At 31.3% G+C, this 18,489-nt stretch overlaps 1 protein-coding gene across 1 annotated transcript; it reads left to right on the top strand.

Moving 5' to 3' along the window:
- The first annotated feature begins 9,028 nt into the window (after positions 1-9,028).
- Positions 9,029-11,168, top strand: LOC129901296 (protein FAF-like, chloroplastic). Its single transcript, XM_055976435.1, has 2 exons — positions 9,029-9,138; positions 9,254-11,168. Exon 2 carries the CDS (start codon positions 9,309-9,311, stop codon positions 10,692-10,694), a length of 1,386 nt encoding a protein of 461 aa, XP_055832410.1. The 5' UTR covers positions 9,029-9,138; positions 9,254-9,308; the 3' UTR covers positions 10,695-11,168.
- The last annotated feature ends 7,321 nt before the right edge of the window (positions 11,169-18,489 follow it).

Genomic DNA, 18,489 nt, shown 5'->3' with positions numbered 1-18,489 from the left:
CCAGTCACCAAAGTAACAATAAGTACAAGTTTTGAATTGTTTCCCTACTTTATATATATATAATGGGGCATATATGATCCATCATTTACTTTTTAAGTGGGTAAATTGCCCACTAATATTTTTCTTCACTTGTAAATATGGCTATAAATATAGCCTTAAACTTCAATATAAAAACACACAAAACACATAAAAGAAGAGAATTACTATTACTCTCTCTATATTACTACTCTCTCTATATTAATACTTATATATATATATATATATATATATATATATATATATATATATATATATATATATATTCTCTTGCTCTTCTTTCTTTATAAAATTATCAAGTTAGTTAATTTATAACACGTTATCAGCACGAAGCTCTAATTTTTCAGAAAATTAACTTCTATATCAGGTATATCTACTAAAGAAATTTAATTTTTAAGTTATCTTTGTTACTTTCAAATTAATTTTTCATCATGTCAAACTTGTCAAAATTGGAATTTGTGGCACTTGATATTTCTGGTAAAAATTATTTGTCATGGGTACTTGATGCTGAAATTCACCTTACCGCTAAGGGTCTTGGTGATGCTATAATTGAAGAAAATACAGCATCAAGTCAGGATAAAGCAAAGGCTATGATTTTCCTTCGTCATCATCTAGATGAAAGTCTAAAAATGGAATACTTGACAGTGAAAGATCCACTTGAATTGTGGAAAGACTTAAAAGGGAGGTATGACCACCTCAGGGCAACGGTATTGCCAAGGGCTCGTTATGAGTGGATGCATTTACGATTTCAAGATTTTAAAATCGTAATTGAGTATAATTCTGCTGTATTTAGAATAAATTCCCAATTAAAATTATGCGGGGAAACTATAAATGATGAGGATATGTTAGAAAAGACACTAACTACTTTTCACGCCTCTAATATAATATTACAGCAACAATACCGTGAAAAGGGTTTTAAAAAATACTCTAATGAAAAATCATGAAGCCCGTCCCACTGGAACTGCTCCGTTATCGGAGGTAAATATGGTAAAGGCACATGGCCAGTCTGAAAGAAGACAAAATAAAAATTATGGCCACAATAATGTGCGTGGACGTGGCAATGACAAAAGACGATTTAATAATCGTCGAGGTGGTGGTCAACATAAAAGGGAGAACAATATCAGTTCTCAAAATGACCCTTCAATAAGTAACTGTCATCGTTGTGGTATGAAAGGCCACTGGAAAAAAGAATGTCGGACGCCTGAGCATTTTGTAAGACTTTATCAAAATTCTTTCAAAAGAAAGGCAAATAGAGATGGTACCTCTTCTTCTAATGCTCGGATAGAGTCACACTTGGCGTTCGAAAATAATGTTGAGGCAAGGCCTTTGAATAATGATAATATTGAAGCAAATCTGGCTTTAAGGGATGATGATTTTAATGACCTCAATGATATTACTCATTTGGAGGTTGAAGATTTTTTTAAGGATCTTAATTGATGCTTAATTTCATGTTTTCCAATATGTTGTCAGTTTTATGTACTTTGAATTATCGTGTTTTTACATTTATTTATTTGGAAAAAAATAATAAAAAAAAAATCAGGGCCACATTTTTATGATAATTGTATATTGTTTATTACATTATGCTATTTCACAATGTTGTAATTAATTACTATTAGTGTGCTATTATTTAATCTTAATATCATATTGTTACTAAAAATAATATTCGTCTTATTTAATGTCATTATACTAATTGTTTATTCTTGTTGATGTTTTAGACATTAATAATTTATAATGATTGTATAATTTTTGTCAATAAAAAAATTATCTATACATGATGAATAATATTATATTAATGTTTTATAATATTTTATATTTGTTTTTAATACTTACATATAATATTTATTTAAGGTTAATAAGTATATAATTCGATAAACTAAATTATTGTAACATTCATCATAATTGAATCATATAATTTCTTAAATTCTAAATAACCATAATTTAACTTTAAAAAAAAAGGGGACTTATGTTTTTCTAGCAAAATTGTTACTTATTTTATTTCTTACAATGCATTTTTATTTTATGAAGATAAATAAATTTATCAGTCTTCAATTGGATTCAAGATGAATAATGGAGATATGTGCCTTTTGGATAGTGCCACAACTCATACAATATTAAAAGAAAAGAAATATTTCTGTTATTTGATTATGAAAAAGGCCTATGTCAATACAATATCTGATAGTACAAAATTAATTGAAGACTCTGGAAAAGCAGTCTTATTACTACCTGGAGGAACGATATTGATAATTGATAATGCATTATATTGTAGTAAGTCTCAAAGAAACTTGTTAAGTTTCAAGGTTATTCGCCAAAATGGCTATCATATTGAGACTGCAAATGAAGGAAAGGTTGAATACCTTTATATTACTACAATAAATATAGAGAAGAAAATTGTGCACGAAAAATTACCTGCACTTTCTTCTGGGTTGTACCATACAAATATTGGTACTGTTGAATCACATGCCATTGTAAACAAAAGGTTTACTGATTCTAATGATTTTATCATTTGGCATGACCGATCGGGCCATCCCGGTTATAATATGATGCGCAGAATTATTGAGAATTCACATGGACACACTTTGAAGAATCAGAAAATTCTTCAATCTAAGAAATTCTCTTGTGTTGCTTGTTCTCAAGGAAAACTGATTATCAAACCATCAGCAACTAAGGTTGGGATTGAATCCCCTGCGTTTCTAGAACGTATACAGGGTGATATATGTGGGCCAATTCACCCTTCATATGGACCATTTAAATATTATATGATCTTGATAGATGCATCTACAAGATGGTCACATGTGTGCTTATTATCAACTCGCAACATGACTTTTGCGAGATTGTTAGCTCAAATTATAAGGTTAAGAGCACAATTTCCAGATTATGCAATAAAGACAATTCGTCTTGATAATGCTGGTGAATTCACATCTCAATCATTTAATGATTATTGTATGTCGGTTGGAATAAAAGTTGAGCATCCGGTCACTCATGTACATACTCAAAATGGTCTAGCAGAATCATTGATTAAACGCCTCCAATTGATAGCTAGACCATTGCTAATGAGGACAAAACTTCCTATTTCAGTATGGGGGCATGCTATTTTGCATGCAGCAGCACTTGTGCGCATAAAGCCAACAAATTATCATGAATTTTCCCCATTACAGTTGGCGTTTGGAAGGGAGCCAAATATATCCCATCTTAGAATATTTGGGTGTGCGGTATATGTCCCAATTGCTCCACTGCACCGCACAAAGATGGGTCCCCAAAGAAGGTTAGAAATATATGTTGGGTATGAATCTCCTTCTATTATAAAATATCTGGAACTTATGACTGGAGATTTATTTACGGCAAGATTCGCAAATTGTCATTTTGATGAATCAGTATACCCAACATTAGGGGGAAAACATAAGCAGTTGAAAAATGAGATAGATTGGAATTCATTGTCACTATCTCATTTAGATCCTCGAACAAATCAATGTGAGCAAGAAGTTCAAAAGATGATTTATTTGTAGAATATTGCAAATCAACTGCCGGATGCATTTACTAACCTTCCACGGGTTACTAAATCGCATATCCCAGCTGCTAATGCTCAAGTTCGAGTTGATGTCCCGGTAGGACAACTTGTTCAGGCAAATGAGTCTAGGCCACGCTTAAACGTGGAAGACCATTTGGTTCCAAAAATAAAAATCCTCGAAAAAGGAAAGAAATAAATGATCAAGATGATCATAATTTGGAGGCGAGTGCTCAAGAAAAGCCCAGAGACACAACAAATGGTGATACCACCAACGAGGTCCAAGTACCTGAAAATAATGAGAATGAAGAAATCTCAATAAGTTATGTCTCGACAGGAAAACGGTGGAACCGAAATAATATTGTGGTCGATAATATTTTTGCTTATAATGTTGCCATTGAAATAATGCAACAAGATAAGGATCTTAAACCAAAATCTGTCGATGAATGCAGACAGAGAAATGATTGGCCAAGATGGAAGGATGCAATTCAAGCAGAATTAACTTCACTTGAAAAACGTGAAGTTTTCGGATCAATAGTTCGAACACCTGAAGGTGTCAAGCCAGTAGGGCACAAATGGGTTTTTGTGCGTAAATGAAATGAAAAGGGTGAAGTCGTAAGATATAAAGCACGACTTGTAGCCCAAGGTTTTTCGCAAAGACCTGGCATTGACTATATGGAAACATATTCTCCTGTGGTGGATGCAATTACTTTCAGGTATCTAATGAATTTGGCAGTTCATGAAAAGCTTGAAATACACTTACTGGACGTGGTCACTGCCTATTTATATGGCTCATTGGACCACGATATTTTTATGAAAATTCCCGAAGGGTTCAAAGTGCCTGAAGCATACAAGAATTCTCGAGAAAATTGCTTAATAAAACTTCAAAAATCCTTGTACGGATTGAAACAATCAGGGCGAATGTTATACAATCGTCTTAGCGAATATTTGCTAAAAGAAGGATATGAAAATGATCCAATTTGCCCTTGTGTCTTTATGAGAAGGTCTGGATCTGAATTTGTCATAATAGCAGTATATGTTGATGATTTGAATATTATTGGAACTCCGGAAGAACTTTCAAAGACAGTAAAATGTCTGAAAAGGAGTTTGAAATGAAAGACCTAGGAAAGACAAAATTGTGTCTTTGTCTACAAATTGAACATTTTACAAATGGAATATTTGTCCATCAGTCAACATATACTGAAAATATTTTAAAGAGATTTTATATGCATAAAGCACACCCATTGAGTACCCCAATGGTTGTGAGATCTCTTGATATTAATACAAATCCATTTCGACCTTATGAAAATGATAAAGAACTTATTGGTGCTGAAATACCATACCTTAGTGCAATTGGTGCATTAATGTATCTTGCCAACAATTCTAGACCAGATATAGCTTTCTCAGTAAACTTGTTAGCAAGATTTAGTTCTTCCCCAACACGAAGACACTGGAATGAAATTAAGCATATATTCAGATACCTTCGAGGTACCATTGATATGGAATTGTTTTACTCAAATAATTCCACGTCACAATTGATCAGTTATGCAGATGCAAGATATTTATCTGATCCCCATAAAGGTCGGTCACAAACAGGCTATTTATTTACATGTGGTGGTACAGCTATATCATGACGTTCAACAAAACAAACTATGGTTGCCACTTCCTCAAATCATGCAGAGATAATAGCCATTCATGAAGCAAGTTGAGAATGTGTTTAGTTAAGATCAACAACTCAACACATTCAAGAAACATGTGGCCTTTGTTTGACAAAAGACGCTCCAACAATATTGTATGAAGACAATGTTGCATGTATAGCTCAACTGAAGAGAGGATACATCAAAGGAGACAGAACAAAACATATTTCGCCAAAATTCTTTTTCACTCATGATCTTCAAAAGAAGGGTGAAATAGATGTCCAACAAATTCGTTCAAGTGACAATTTGGCAGATATGTTCACCAAAGCATTGCCAACTTCAACCTTTGAGAAAATGAGATACAAAATTGAAATGCGTCGTCTTCGAGATATTAAGTGATATTTTCATGAGGGGGAGCAAAATACGCGTTGTACTATTTTTCCCTTAGTCAAGGTTTTGTCCCACTAGGTTTTCTTGATAAGGTTTTTAATGAGGCAGCACTCAAGGCGTATTATCAGATGTGTGTACTCTTTTTTTTCATTAGGCTTTTTTCCACTGGGTTTTTCCTAATAAGGTTTTAACGAGGCACAACATCTATGGATGTTCAAAATAACAATGTATATTATTTTATTTTTTGTAAAGTTTTAACGAGACACATTTCTCGTGGACATTCAAGGGGGAGTATTATCAACCAAGTAAAATGGTTGTCCACTTTACAATGGTGGATAGTCCATTTACTTTTTAAGTGGGTAAATTGCCCACTAATATTTTCCTCCACTTGTAAATATGGCTATAAATATAGCCTTAAACTTCAATGTAAAAACACACAAAACACATAAAAGAAGAGAATTACTATTACTCTCTCTATATTACTACTCTCTCTATATTAATACTTATATATATATATATATTCTCTTGCTCTTCTTCCTTTATAAAATTATCAAGTTAGTTAATTTATAACATAATATGAATTGTTCCCTTACTCTGTATTCGAAAAGTCTTACGCTGTTATCCTCAATTTATAGTTTTTTGCTCCTTTGATCTCGCTAATTTACGAGAAATATAATTATACAGTATTATGATATATTTAAAATTACATATTTAAAAAATATTTATTTATATTTTAAACTTCTTATCTAATTAAATATATTCACATAAATTAAATCCAGAAAATACCATTTTTCCTTAAAATCATTATTGATATATATGGTGTAGTTTAAATTGTTTCTTTTCTAACATGATCTTTTTCTCTTAGAAACAACTGACCTTAATTATATTATATCTCAAAGCGCCTTCTTATGTCCAGGCGAAATTCTTTTGGATAACCAAACACATGAGTTTTTCTTTTAATTTATAATTGGTAGCAGTAAGATTCGAATAATCTGCCTTCTTTAATATAATATACCTATTGAAATTTGTCACCATTTCATTCGGAAATTAAGCTATTAGAGAAAGGATATTTTTAATTATTGTACCTAATTATATTATATCTCAACATCAATCATTTTATTGCATTTCAAAGTACCAAAATGAAACCATCACATTATAAGATGTTTGATATAGTTACAAAGAGCTTATATTTTTTTTTTTATAACATAAATAAGTATGTACTCGCAAAATTGGTCGAGTATATATATATATATATATATATATATATATATATATATATATATATATATATATATATATATCAATAGACACATATACATATGTATATAGTATTGACTAATAATTACGAATATTAATTAGAAGGTGACGAATGAATCTGATTTGTGATATGCGTTATTTGAGTAGAGGATCTTACATAAATAATATTTTTTTTTTATCTTTATTGGATATAAGTAAGGGTCGCATATATTTTATTTTTCTTAAATTTTACAGAAATTACATTGAGTATTTTATTATTGTTACTGAACGGTGAATGATTCTAATTTGATGAAGCAACTTTATATGTAGTGATGATAGGGTTTTTTGTACCGCCCAATCATGGTGCGATATGCCTTTGCTTTCTCCTTAAGCCATTTTCCTCGTCTAATCACCATCTCTTCTCACTTTTTCCATATTTGTACAAACACTTTTATTTATTTTCCTTTCTCTAAATGTTCTGCTGATGGAAGCTTCCCTGTTTTCCATGCATTAGTAACTAAATTATACGTCTATTATTAATCAATCTTATTACACATACCATCATATTAGCTTATAACGTATCTTTTATTAAAAATAAAGTGAATTGACAAAGAACATAACGTAATATTCTACTTTCTACACAACTTTTAGGAGCATCACTTCATATATATTTTAGTAATTACCAGTAAAATAAAGAATTTAAACATCAAAATTAACATTGAGATCATTACGTTAATATATTTTGATAAATTTATTGTACTTAGCTACTTAATTATTATCACTAATATTAATTTCTTCTTCTTCTTCTTTTTTTTTTTTGAAAATCTCAAGGATTCTCCGGATGTATATGGGGGTAAAACTGCTCTTGTGCAATATTTCTTTATTGAGACTGAATAAAATATAATAGAAGATTATGACGGTAATATATGCCATTTAAATTGTAGTTTAGAAAAAGGCAAAAACGGAAAGCCAACTGTCGAAAAAGTGAAAAAATAATAATAAAATACAGAAGGAAAGAGAATAATTGAATTGGTAAAATATTTTATGAAGGGTAGTAAAGTAAGTGAAAAAAGCCTAATGAGGGAGCAGCTTTCACAACATTCTCCAATGGTACATTTTTTAACTTAGTTACATACCAAAAGAATCATGGCTGGCGAAATGAATGTGTACCATGGGAATTCCTACTTTCAGTACTTCCCAAATCCCATGTACTGAAAATGAAAGTTCACATAGAACGGTGAAAACTTGTGTTACTCGACTCTTTAAAAATCTTGACATATATACACAATACAATAATATTCTTAAAAAGTTTGAATAACATAGTTAGAATGAAGTAGTACTATACTTTTATCCCGTAAATTTAATTGGGATAATTATAGTAGATAGTCATTCGGTCATTTTAATTATCAAAAAAAAGGGTCATTCGATATATATTCATGTATACTCCGTATATATTTCATGTATAGAATGTATCATAATGTATATTCAGTGTATAACTCATGTATAATTAATCTATATTGTATAGTCAGTGTATAGTTTTTATGACTTTTGGCAAGCTATATTGTATAGTCACTGTATATTTCCTATAATTTTTGGCTATTTTTTATGAAAATAAAACATGACTACATGTGTTGCAAACTAATTAGCTTTTTGTATATATTTGAAATTGTCCCAATTTAATTTGGATGGATCGAGATAAAACCTTTCATGTATATGCATCAAAACTAAATTCTAATAATCAATTCAGTTATTAACAAACTATAAATATTGAGACTAGAGCACCAGATTTATAATAGGATTACCTGATGTAGAGCTGATTAATTAACATGATTATATTAAAATAATTTTTGTGGGTGAAAAAAAAAATATACAAGTACGCTAATTAACAAAACAATGTGAAAGTAGAGGGGGAGAGAAGGGATGGGAAAATGAGCCTTTTGCATACCACCGAGAGTTGAATATGATTCTTCTACTCTTGATCAAAGATTTCAGATTTGAGTCGTTAGAATTGAAGAAATACTAATAGAGTGTACTCTCTTTTTAATAGGCTTACAAGATACGAATTCGAATTAATTAGAGTTTCAAAACGAGTATCAGACACCTAATAAAAAAAAAGTATTTTTGCATGGTGGGTTTAGAGGCGGGTCCCTTGCACACTGTTTCTAGCCTTTCTGGACTCTTATAAAGACCCTGACATCCCCATTCCTTGTAATTGCCATCAAAACAAATTATTTCTATAGCAATATCCCCTCAAAAAAAAAATCATCTTCATAATTCAATTTCCCTCTCTTAGCTTTCAACTATCATCCCTCATTTGGATGTTGTTGTTTGCTTAAGGTAATTACTAACACTTTGTTATACATACTGTCTTTTTGGAACTTGAAAATTTTGTTAATATTAGCATATATCATAACTTTGTCCTAATTTGTCTCTTTTATCTTTTCATGTGCAGAAGGAAAACAAACAACTCAACTCCTATTTGTTTTAATCCTCCTCTTGATTCTAAGATGTCAGCAGCTAATTCTATGAGCATCAAGAACTTGAACTCAACATTGAAGATTTCACAAGTAATTAGTATCCCACTACCCCCATCACTACCCCCTACTAAGATGGGCATAGTGAAACAAGGCATAGTGTCCATTCTTGGATCAGAGAGTGACAAAAGAAACAAAGGTGCAGGTGCTTCAATTAGGAGAACCCTTTCAGCTGATATGTCATCCAAGAAATGGCTATCACAAAATGGTTTCTCTCCTATGAAGAAAATTGCTTCCTCAAAAGAACTTGATGTTCTTGGATCACAAGATGAGGTTTGGAGATCAATCCAAAAAACAAACGAACCAACATCAAATGATGTTTGGAGTTCAATTTTAACTCAAAAGAAACAAGAGTCATCTACATTTCCACCTCCTTATGTCCATCCTCTTTTGAAAAAAATATCTAGTTCTTTAACTGAAAAAAGTCTTGAAATTTGTACTGAAAGTCTTGGATCAGAAACTGGGTCTGAAATTATTAGGCTTTCCTCTTACAGTGATGAAGACAAAGATGATCATCCTCAAAAACAAGAAGAGGAAAAAGAAGAAATATTTGAGGAATTTCCTGTTGTTAAGTTTAACCATAACAAAAAAACATCAAGTACTCCTCCAAAGTGTTTCCCTCCACCTATTTCTTCCTTGGCTGCAGAGGACAAACCCTCTGTTCATATGCAATCTCACAGGCAGAATGGTAGATTGATTCTTGAAGCTGTCTCTGTTCCACCACAGAACCATTTCCGCGCTCAACGCGTTGATGGTCGCCTTCTTCTCACCTTAATCACCACTTCATCAGAAATTGAAGCAGAGGATATTACTCATCAACAAGTATTCGATGACAATCAACAAATCGGACACAATGAACCAGATAATCTTGATGAAGTGGAGGAAAAAGGAAATGGTACAAAAGGGATGCAAATTGTGCTTGTACAAAAATCAAGATTGTCAAATGGGAGAATGAATGTTAACACATCAACATTGATGATGAAACAACTCATGGGGGGTCTAGATAATCAACATCATCTAACATGCCCTAACAAGTTCAACAAATCAATCAAATTGATTGAACAGGAAGATCAACTAACTCCAAATATTCCTCAATCACTTCCACAAATCTCTCCTCATCTTATCACATCACCTGAACCAGCTTCATTCAATGCCTATAATTATTTCTGGAAGAAAAATCCCAATCCCAGTGTCACAACCATTGCCAATAGTACAACAAAGATAGCAGAGCATCAAGATTTGGTGCTAATGAGAGGAAACAAAGCCAACATCAATTACTTGGTGCCTTTGTTGAAAGGATGCAAAGAACAGAGGAAGTCTCTACTCATTTGGGAGCCTTACTGCATTGCCACCTCCTAATAATCATCATCATTACTTGTCTAATCCCACTGTTAAATTTAATTAATTAGAAAGATCATAACATATAATCACATAACTATAGTATATTACAAATAAATGGGGTAATATAATTATAATATCATATCATATGAAATGTAATTTTTCCTCTCTTTGTTAGGTAAGTCTAGTAGTTTTTACTCTTTTGTTGAAAAAGAGTTTCCTTAAGCCAAATAAACAAAGAGAGAGATCTACTATCAATGTTTTTGATTTTAAAGGATTTGAACGATCTACTATCAATGTCTTTGATTTTAAAGGATTTGAACAAGGAAAACATGGAGATGTTCATTTTATTTAAGCTTATGTGTGTTTTAGTTAATAATAATGCTACCACTAATTAAGATTAGACAAAACTCTTAATTATGAGCCAAGTTTGACTTGGTGGTGTGTCATGTCTATTTATTTGTCTGTCTCAATATCAAATGGGAATTTCCTTTCTTTTTTTTGTTCCTTTTGTACTTAAGCTTTTTGTCATTCCAAATTATTTTTTAAAGATACTCGACACGTATAATACGTAGAACTTAAATTCATTATTATATATAGAAACTAGAAAGAATAATTGATAACATGAAAAGTAAGATTAATTACATGTCACAGCTAATTACACAATACGAATACAAACTTTTAATAATTATCGATATATATAACTTAATTAATTAACTTCAATTCCCTTGCTATAACCATCTCTCTTGATTTGAATTGCATAACATTTACTACCTTGTCCCTACATTCAAGAACGAACTTAGTGGTATAGATTCATTCGAACTTAATAATTTTGGCTTAAATGCGATAAATAATAGATTTTGAATCGAATAAATCAAATGAAATATGATAGTATTTCAAATTCGATATTATAGAGTTCAAATTTTAAATAGATCCTAGTCACCATCACACTCAAGTTGTAAAATATGCATGCTCTACTTGATAATCCTTCAACTCTGGTCCCCAACACTTCAGCATCACAAATTTTTGGAAGGCTTGAAGGGTCTACGGGTTCATCCAAACCTCCTTTGATGAAAAACTATAATGTTTATATATTGTTTAAGAAAATTATTTTTCATATAGAGAGCTAGAAAGGCCTGAAGGGTCTAGGGGTTCATCCGAACCCTCTATGGAAAACTATAATGTTTATGTGTTGTTAAGAAAATTATTTTTTATATAGATATTGAACCTCTTTCTGTGCTTACTTCTTATTTTGAACCTAAATAAAAATTCTGACTCTGACATTATATTATATATATATATATATATATATATATATATATATATATATATATATATTAGTTTAAGTTTGTACTGTAGCTCTACGGTTGTCCTTTCAATATACATCACACAGTTCACAAACATACAAAAAAGAATCTGGAAGAGAAAAATGAGGGATCCACAACGCCATATTCGGACGTGATTTCTTGTATTCTTTGCACATAAATTATTCTCTTGAAGTATACAGGATTATAAGATTCCAGATTATACTATACTTAGGGCAGATTTACAATGTAATTTGTGCGTTCACCTACTTAGTATCTTTTATTGTGATGAGGGCAGGTTACAGAAAAAGATTGACAAACTATTAGATTGACAAACTTCTGAAAACGTACCTCTAATATATTAATTGAGAAGAAAAATTATAACTTTTATAAAGCATATCACAAGTTCACATGATATACGCAATTTTGATTAAAAGACTAATTTGTGAGGTATGTCAAATCAATGCACAAAATACATGTCATGGGCTTGGGTTGTGATAGCAATTCTTGAATATCTATAAATATTTGATTTTGAATCAGCTATTAATGTTAAGAAAAATCATCTGACTACACTCCTTTATTTACCATATTTTTCATTACTCCTATTCATTTCAAAAAAATTTAAAAATCTTTTTTTTCCATTCGGATACATTAATTATGATTCATAAATTATCTCTATGTTCAATGTATCATGCTTTAAATTTTACCTGTACATACATAAAACTCTAATTAATGTATTCGAATTACTGAATTAATGTATCCGGATTACCATGTTTTTAAGGAATTTTTGTAAATTGAAAAAGGGTAGGAAAAAAATGATAATTAGCCCTCTACACTATGTAATTTCTAAAAAAATCACCTTAATATTAACTTAATATCTTATAGAAATTCATAAATTTTAAATCATGAATCATTGATATCACTATTGGAATTTATAAATTGTATATTTTGAATCTGCACTCTGTATGTACATAATACCTACAAGACACACACTAAAAGACACAAATACACATAGATTCTAATGGATGCATTATTGTCCATTTCTAATCTTTGATCATAATGGGGACTATACTTAGAGAGACTCTCATGTTAAACTAATCTTTAAATTTATTCCATCTTTAATGATGGTGTTTTCTTAGATTCTGTCGCCCTCACCTTTTTCTGAAAATACATTTCAAAAATTTATATATTTTTTCAAAATTCAAAATTTTATAAACTTATTCCATCCAAGAATTATTCTGATCAGTGAGACCAAGAGGTGATGTGGAGAGTTGTGTTATACAGATGGAATGGATAGTGGACAGAACCATATGCTCTCTATCCATAACCTCTGGTGTCATTTATTTCCCTAATAATAATTCTTTTTAAAGAGTCATTTTCCTCAAGCGCCTTATCCCATTTTTACTTATATAGCACCACTTAAAAAAAATAAAAAAATCTTAAAATATTATTTTGTTCATCACCCTTAAAAATATCAATATCACTTAACATGCATGGAATGTGTTTGGACAATAATTGGTTGAAGTTGGAAAAAAAAAGAATAGAATTTAAACTTGAAGTTGAAAATGAGTTTATATGGTATTTGTGTATGAATTTCACAAGGAAATTTTTTTCTGAAAAATTGCGAGTGAAAATTATTATCTTAGTTAAAATTAAGGGATCTTCACAGAAATAGCCAAACAGATTTATTGTTTATTTTTATATATTATACATTAGCTTGAAGAGGAATGAAGTTTGGTGTTTGATTTTCTTGAAACCCTTATTGAATTAGCTTATAGTGATGAAACTTTTCAGTATAGTAATAAGGTACGGGAGGGCAAACAATACAACAAAAATAATTTTTAGTGGCAATAAATATACACATTAATAAAGAGTGTTAAAGTCTTTATCGGCATTAGTTAATTGTCATTAGATTCAATATTGCTATAGGTTTTAATAATATTTGCAAAGAGTGTTAATTTCCACTAAAAATACATATTTAGTAATAAATAAGCTATTATCGTTAATTAATTATCGCTAACCATGATTTTGGTATAAGGAAAAGTTACAATAATTTGTTCAAACTTCAATGGTAACACCACTAGCTGCATGCAACCTTTTTGCAAATGATCTTTTGTTGGAAAAAAAAATGCTTCAAAGGAAAAGGGAAATTTAATTAACGGAGTCTTTTTCTTTTGTTTTCCGATGATTCGAATTCGCACTGCCTAGGACATTATTTAGAGGGAGACGCTCCTTATTAAAAAAAAGTTATATCCAAAATTTAAATTTAAGACGTTTGATTAAAAAATAAACAGTCTCATTTATTACACCATATGATGTGGTGGTAATTAATGGAGTCATATATTCAATTATTCATCTTTTTGAAGCCTTTATATTTTAGGTGATGATGCTAGAAGATAGACAAAATCTCATGAGTTATTTTTATGACTTGGTGGAGGGGTCATATCTCTGTTTGTCTCTAGCATCAAGTGTGAATGCTTTCTTTTCATATTTTTTCCTTTTTGTCATTTCACCAAGAGTCTTTGTCTGTCTGTTTGATCTTGTTTTTGGAAACATCATAATCCTTTGTTTAAGGTTTTGTCAAGGAAAGTTTGGGATATTTATCTATCTTCATTATATAACTAATTAAATACATTCTCTTGGTATATATTAGACACATGATTTACGTGTTTTAATTTGCAATTTAGCAGTTTTTAGCCTAAGTTTTCAAATATTCTTGGCAAATAATTTTTAGGTGAATTTTAGTGAAGTTTCAATATGCGTTTGCCCACAAATTTTCTCAATAATATTTGACTATTTCAAAAAATATTATTTTATACCTCGTAAGTTCTAAAAATTATTAAAAAATACTCATAAATTTGTGTTATTATTTTATAATGAATATGTTCAGTTAAAAAAAACTTTAAACATAATTAATACTCCCTCTATTTCATATTAACTGAATTTTTAAACTTTTTTTTATTGTTCAAAATAGTTGAATTATTCAAAGTTCAAGAGAAATGTTTGAAACTTTTTCCATATTTTCACCTTTCCATTAATGAAGTTTTGTAATTTTCTAAGAGTTAAACTACACCACTTAAAAAGTTATACTCCAATAAAGGACTCCTTGCACTTATGATTTCACATTTAATCTTCTTTATGAGGTTGATTAAACAAAAGGGTAATAGAGAAAAATATGGTTCAAATTTTGTCCTTGAATGCTTTTATTAATATGTGTACATTACCTTAAAAATTCAACTAATATGGAATAGAGGGAGTAACAATCAAGAACAAAAAAATAACACTATGGGCAAGAGCAATACATTAATCAAATTAAAAATAAATTATTATTTTTTTCAATTTTCTCACTCAAACTATATATTCTTTTCCGGAGAAGGTAATAAAAAACTATTCTCTTATAAAATCTTTTCATATTCTACGAATAATCTCTACCCGACAATAAATGAAGGGTGTTTTTATAAAATATAAAAGTTTGGCTAGTTTTTAAATTTTTAAAACTTCTCACGTTCACAATTTCTAGTTTTTTCTAGAACTTGGGATATTTGCCAAGTAATAGCAAATTATATGGCCAAACACTAGTTTCCAAGTTTTTTTCAAAAGCTACTTGGGGTCAACCAGCACCTTAGTATGTATTCGAAAGGCACGTGCATTAAATATTAAACCATCGAAATTTGATCAGGCTTAAGTTATACTTCCTCCGTCTCATATTAATTAGTTGTCCACTTCGTTAAAAATAACTTTTTAAAATTACGAGAGAATTAATTGGTTTTTTATTTATTTTACTCTAGTAACTGATTCTTTTTGAAAATGTAAACAAGTTTGTAAATTTTCAAATAAATAAATAAGAAATAAATTAGTAAAACTATATTTCTTATTTATAATTTCTTTAAAAAACATGTAAAAAAATGACAATTAATATGAGACCGGAGATTATTCATATATATGAATAAGAAGATTAAGTATTTGCCTATCAAAACTTATGTTCGAATTACGAACAGTAAATGAACAGACTCATATATACTCGAGCATTAACAAACTTGTGCTTCAAGTGGAGACAGAATTTTAAGTGTCGTTTTAGTTTGTTTTTTTTTTAATTGAAAAAAAAATAAATAGGCGTTTGATCATATGATTCGGAATCCCAATTTTAAGTTTTGATTTGAAATCAACATTTGTTTATAGAACTTGTACAAATTTTCAACTTAAATTTTAAATTCCAAATTCTCAAAAAAGTGGGATTTTAAATTCTAAACTGTAATTTCATGCTAAAACTCCATTAATGGAGGTTCTCAGTAGTCCATTAATGGAGGAAAAGAGAAGAGAGGAGAAGGAACGATAGAGAGAGAGTGAAGAGAGGAATCTGAATTAGAGAGAGAGAGAGAGAAAAGAGAAATATCTCATTATCTTTTTTTGTTAAGCTGACTAGTACATGTACATATATATTTCTACTTAATTGTGTATTGTGTACATATACACACCTAACTGAATTGCTAACTAACTAACAACTACTTAGTTAGTTTCTAACAACCAACTAACCAGTTTGGTCAATTTAACTACCATTAATTAGCCATGGTAGCTTGACTAACTAGACCTTTAGTCAACACTCCCCCTCAAGCTCATGGCTTAAACAAATCCATGACTCCTAAGCCATTTAGAATTAGTTGATGTTGTGCTTTGCCAAGGCTCTTTGTGAGTAGATCAGCTAGCTGATTTTTAGTATGTGTGAATTCAGTTTTCAGGGTACCTTGACATATCTTTTCCCTTATAAAGTGACAATCTATGTCTATGTGTTTGGTTATTTCATGAAATATTGGATTTGCTGCAATTTGTATGGCAGATTTGTTGTCACACACCATTCTGACGGGAAGATCAACTTGAATGCCAAGTTCTTTGAATAAACCAATCAACCAAGTTACCTCAGCTGCACAGTTTGCCATGCTACTGAATTCAGTTTCTGCTGAACTTCTTGAGACTATCTCTTGTTTCTTAGAATTCCAAGATATGAGAGCTCCACCAAATTTGACCAGGTAGCCAGTGATAGACCTCCTGGTCTCTAGGCATGCACCCCAGTCTGAGTCACAGTAGGCAAGGAGCTGCTCTGAGGTTTCTGATGGCATGAAGAGTCCAAGTCCTAGAGTTTCTTTGATGTATCTGACTACTCTGAGTACTGCATCCATATGTGATTCCTTGGGGCAATGCATATATTGGCTCAATTTCTGAACTGAAAATGCAAGATCAGGCCTGGTCTTGATAATATAGAGAAATCTTCCTACTAACCTTTGATATTTGTCAGGGTCCTTCAGTACAGGATCTTCATGTTTTCCTTTTGGACCAACAGCTTCATCATACTTGACAGAGGTTAATTTTAGATTTTGTTCAAGTGGTGTAGCTGCAGGTTTGGCTCCCCCTAGACCAGTTTCAGCTAGTAGCTCCAGTGCATATTTCCTTTGAGATAGATGTATGCCTTTGCTAGATCTGGCAACCTCAATCCCAAGGAAAAATTTAAGTTCTCCTAGGTCCTTCATCTTGAATTGCTTTTGTAAGTCACTCCTTGTGCAGTCTATCAGATTTTGTTTGTTGTTAGTGATTAAGAGATCATCTACATAGACTAGTACAATCATAATATCACCCTCAGCTTGTCTAGTGAACAGTGAGTAGTCATAATGGCTCTGAATAAACCCTAGTTGTACCAAGGCTTCTGTTAATTTAAGATTTCATTGTCTAGGAGCCTGCTTGAGGCCATAGAGTGACTTGTGGAGTTTGCAGATCTTACCTTGCTCCCCCTGTCTTGTAAAGCTAATAGGAACAGTCATGTATACCTCATCTAAGAGATCACTATTGAGAAAAGCATTGTGAACATCCATTTGATGAATGCACCAGCCTTTGGAAATAGCAAGAGCAACAATGGATCTAACAGTGACTATCTTAGCAACTAGGCTAAAGGTCTCACTGTAGTCAAGACCCTCTTGTTGGCTATACCCTTTGGCTACCAATCTGGCCTTATACCTTTCAATATCACCTGAAGCATTGTATTTCACTTTGTATACCTACTTGCAGCCAATGGATTTCTTGTCGGGGGCAAGTCCACCATACTCCAAGTGTGATTATCTTGCAGGGCAGTTATCTCTAGTTCTATAGCCTGGATCCATTTTGAATCAAGTGAGGCTTCAGAATATGAGGTAGGCTCAGTTACAGCTGAGTAGACAGCCAAAGCATGAGCATAAGTTGGAGACAAATGAGCATAAGATAGATGATCAGATATGGGATATAAAGAAGAGGTATTATAATGTGCAGTGACAAAGTCCTGAAGCCACAAGGGAGGTTTGGTTTGTCTGGAGGATTTCCTAGGAGGAGGAATATTTGGAGTTGGAAGAAGGTCTGAGGAAGGTGAGTGAAGGACAGGACAGGAGTAATGAGGAGCTGGAGGAGATTGAGGTAACAAAGGAGACAGTGGCACAGATGGAGGATCAACAGTATGTGGAGGTAGAGTAAGAAATGGAAATAAGGGATTAGAG

Source organism: Solanum dulcamara, chromosome 8 (genome assembly GCF_947179165.1).
Source record: "Solanum dulcamara chromosome 8, daSolDulc1.2, whole genome shotgun sequence".
Lineage (NCBI taxonomy): Eukaryota > Viridiplantae > Streptophyta > Magnoliopsida > Solanales > Solanaceae > Solanum > Solanum dulcamara.
Note: the sequence above shows the minus strand (reverse complement) of the source record. Positions and strands in the feature narration are given on the sequence as shown.

Excerpts from the sequence above, each read along its gene's own strand:
- LOC129901296 (XM_055976435.1), top strand. The coding sequence starts at position 9,309 with ATGTCAGCAGCTAATTCTATGAGCATCAAGAACTTGAACTCAACATTG.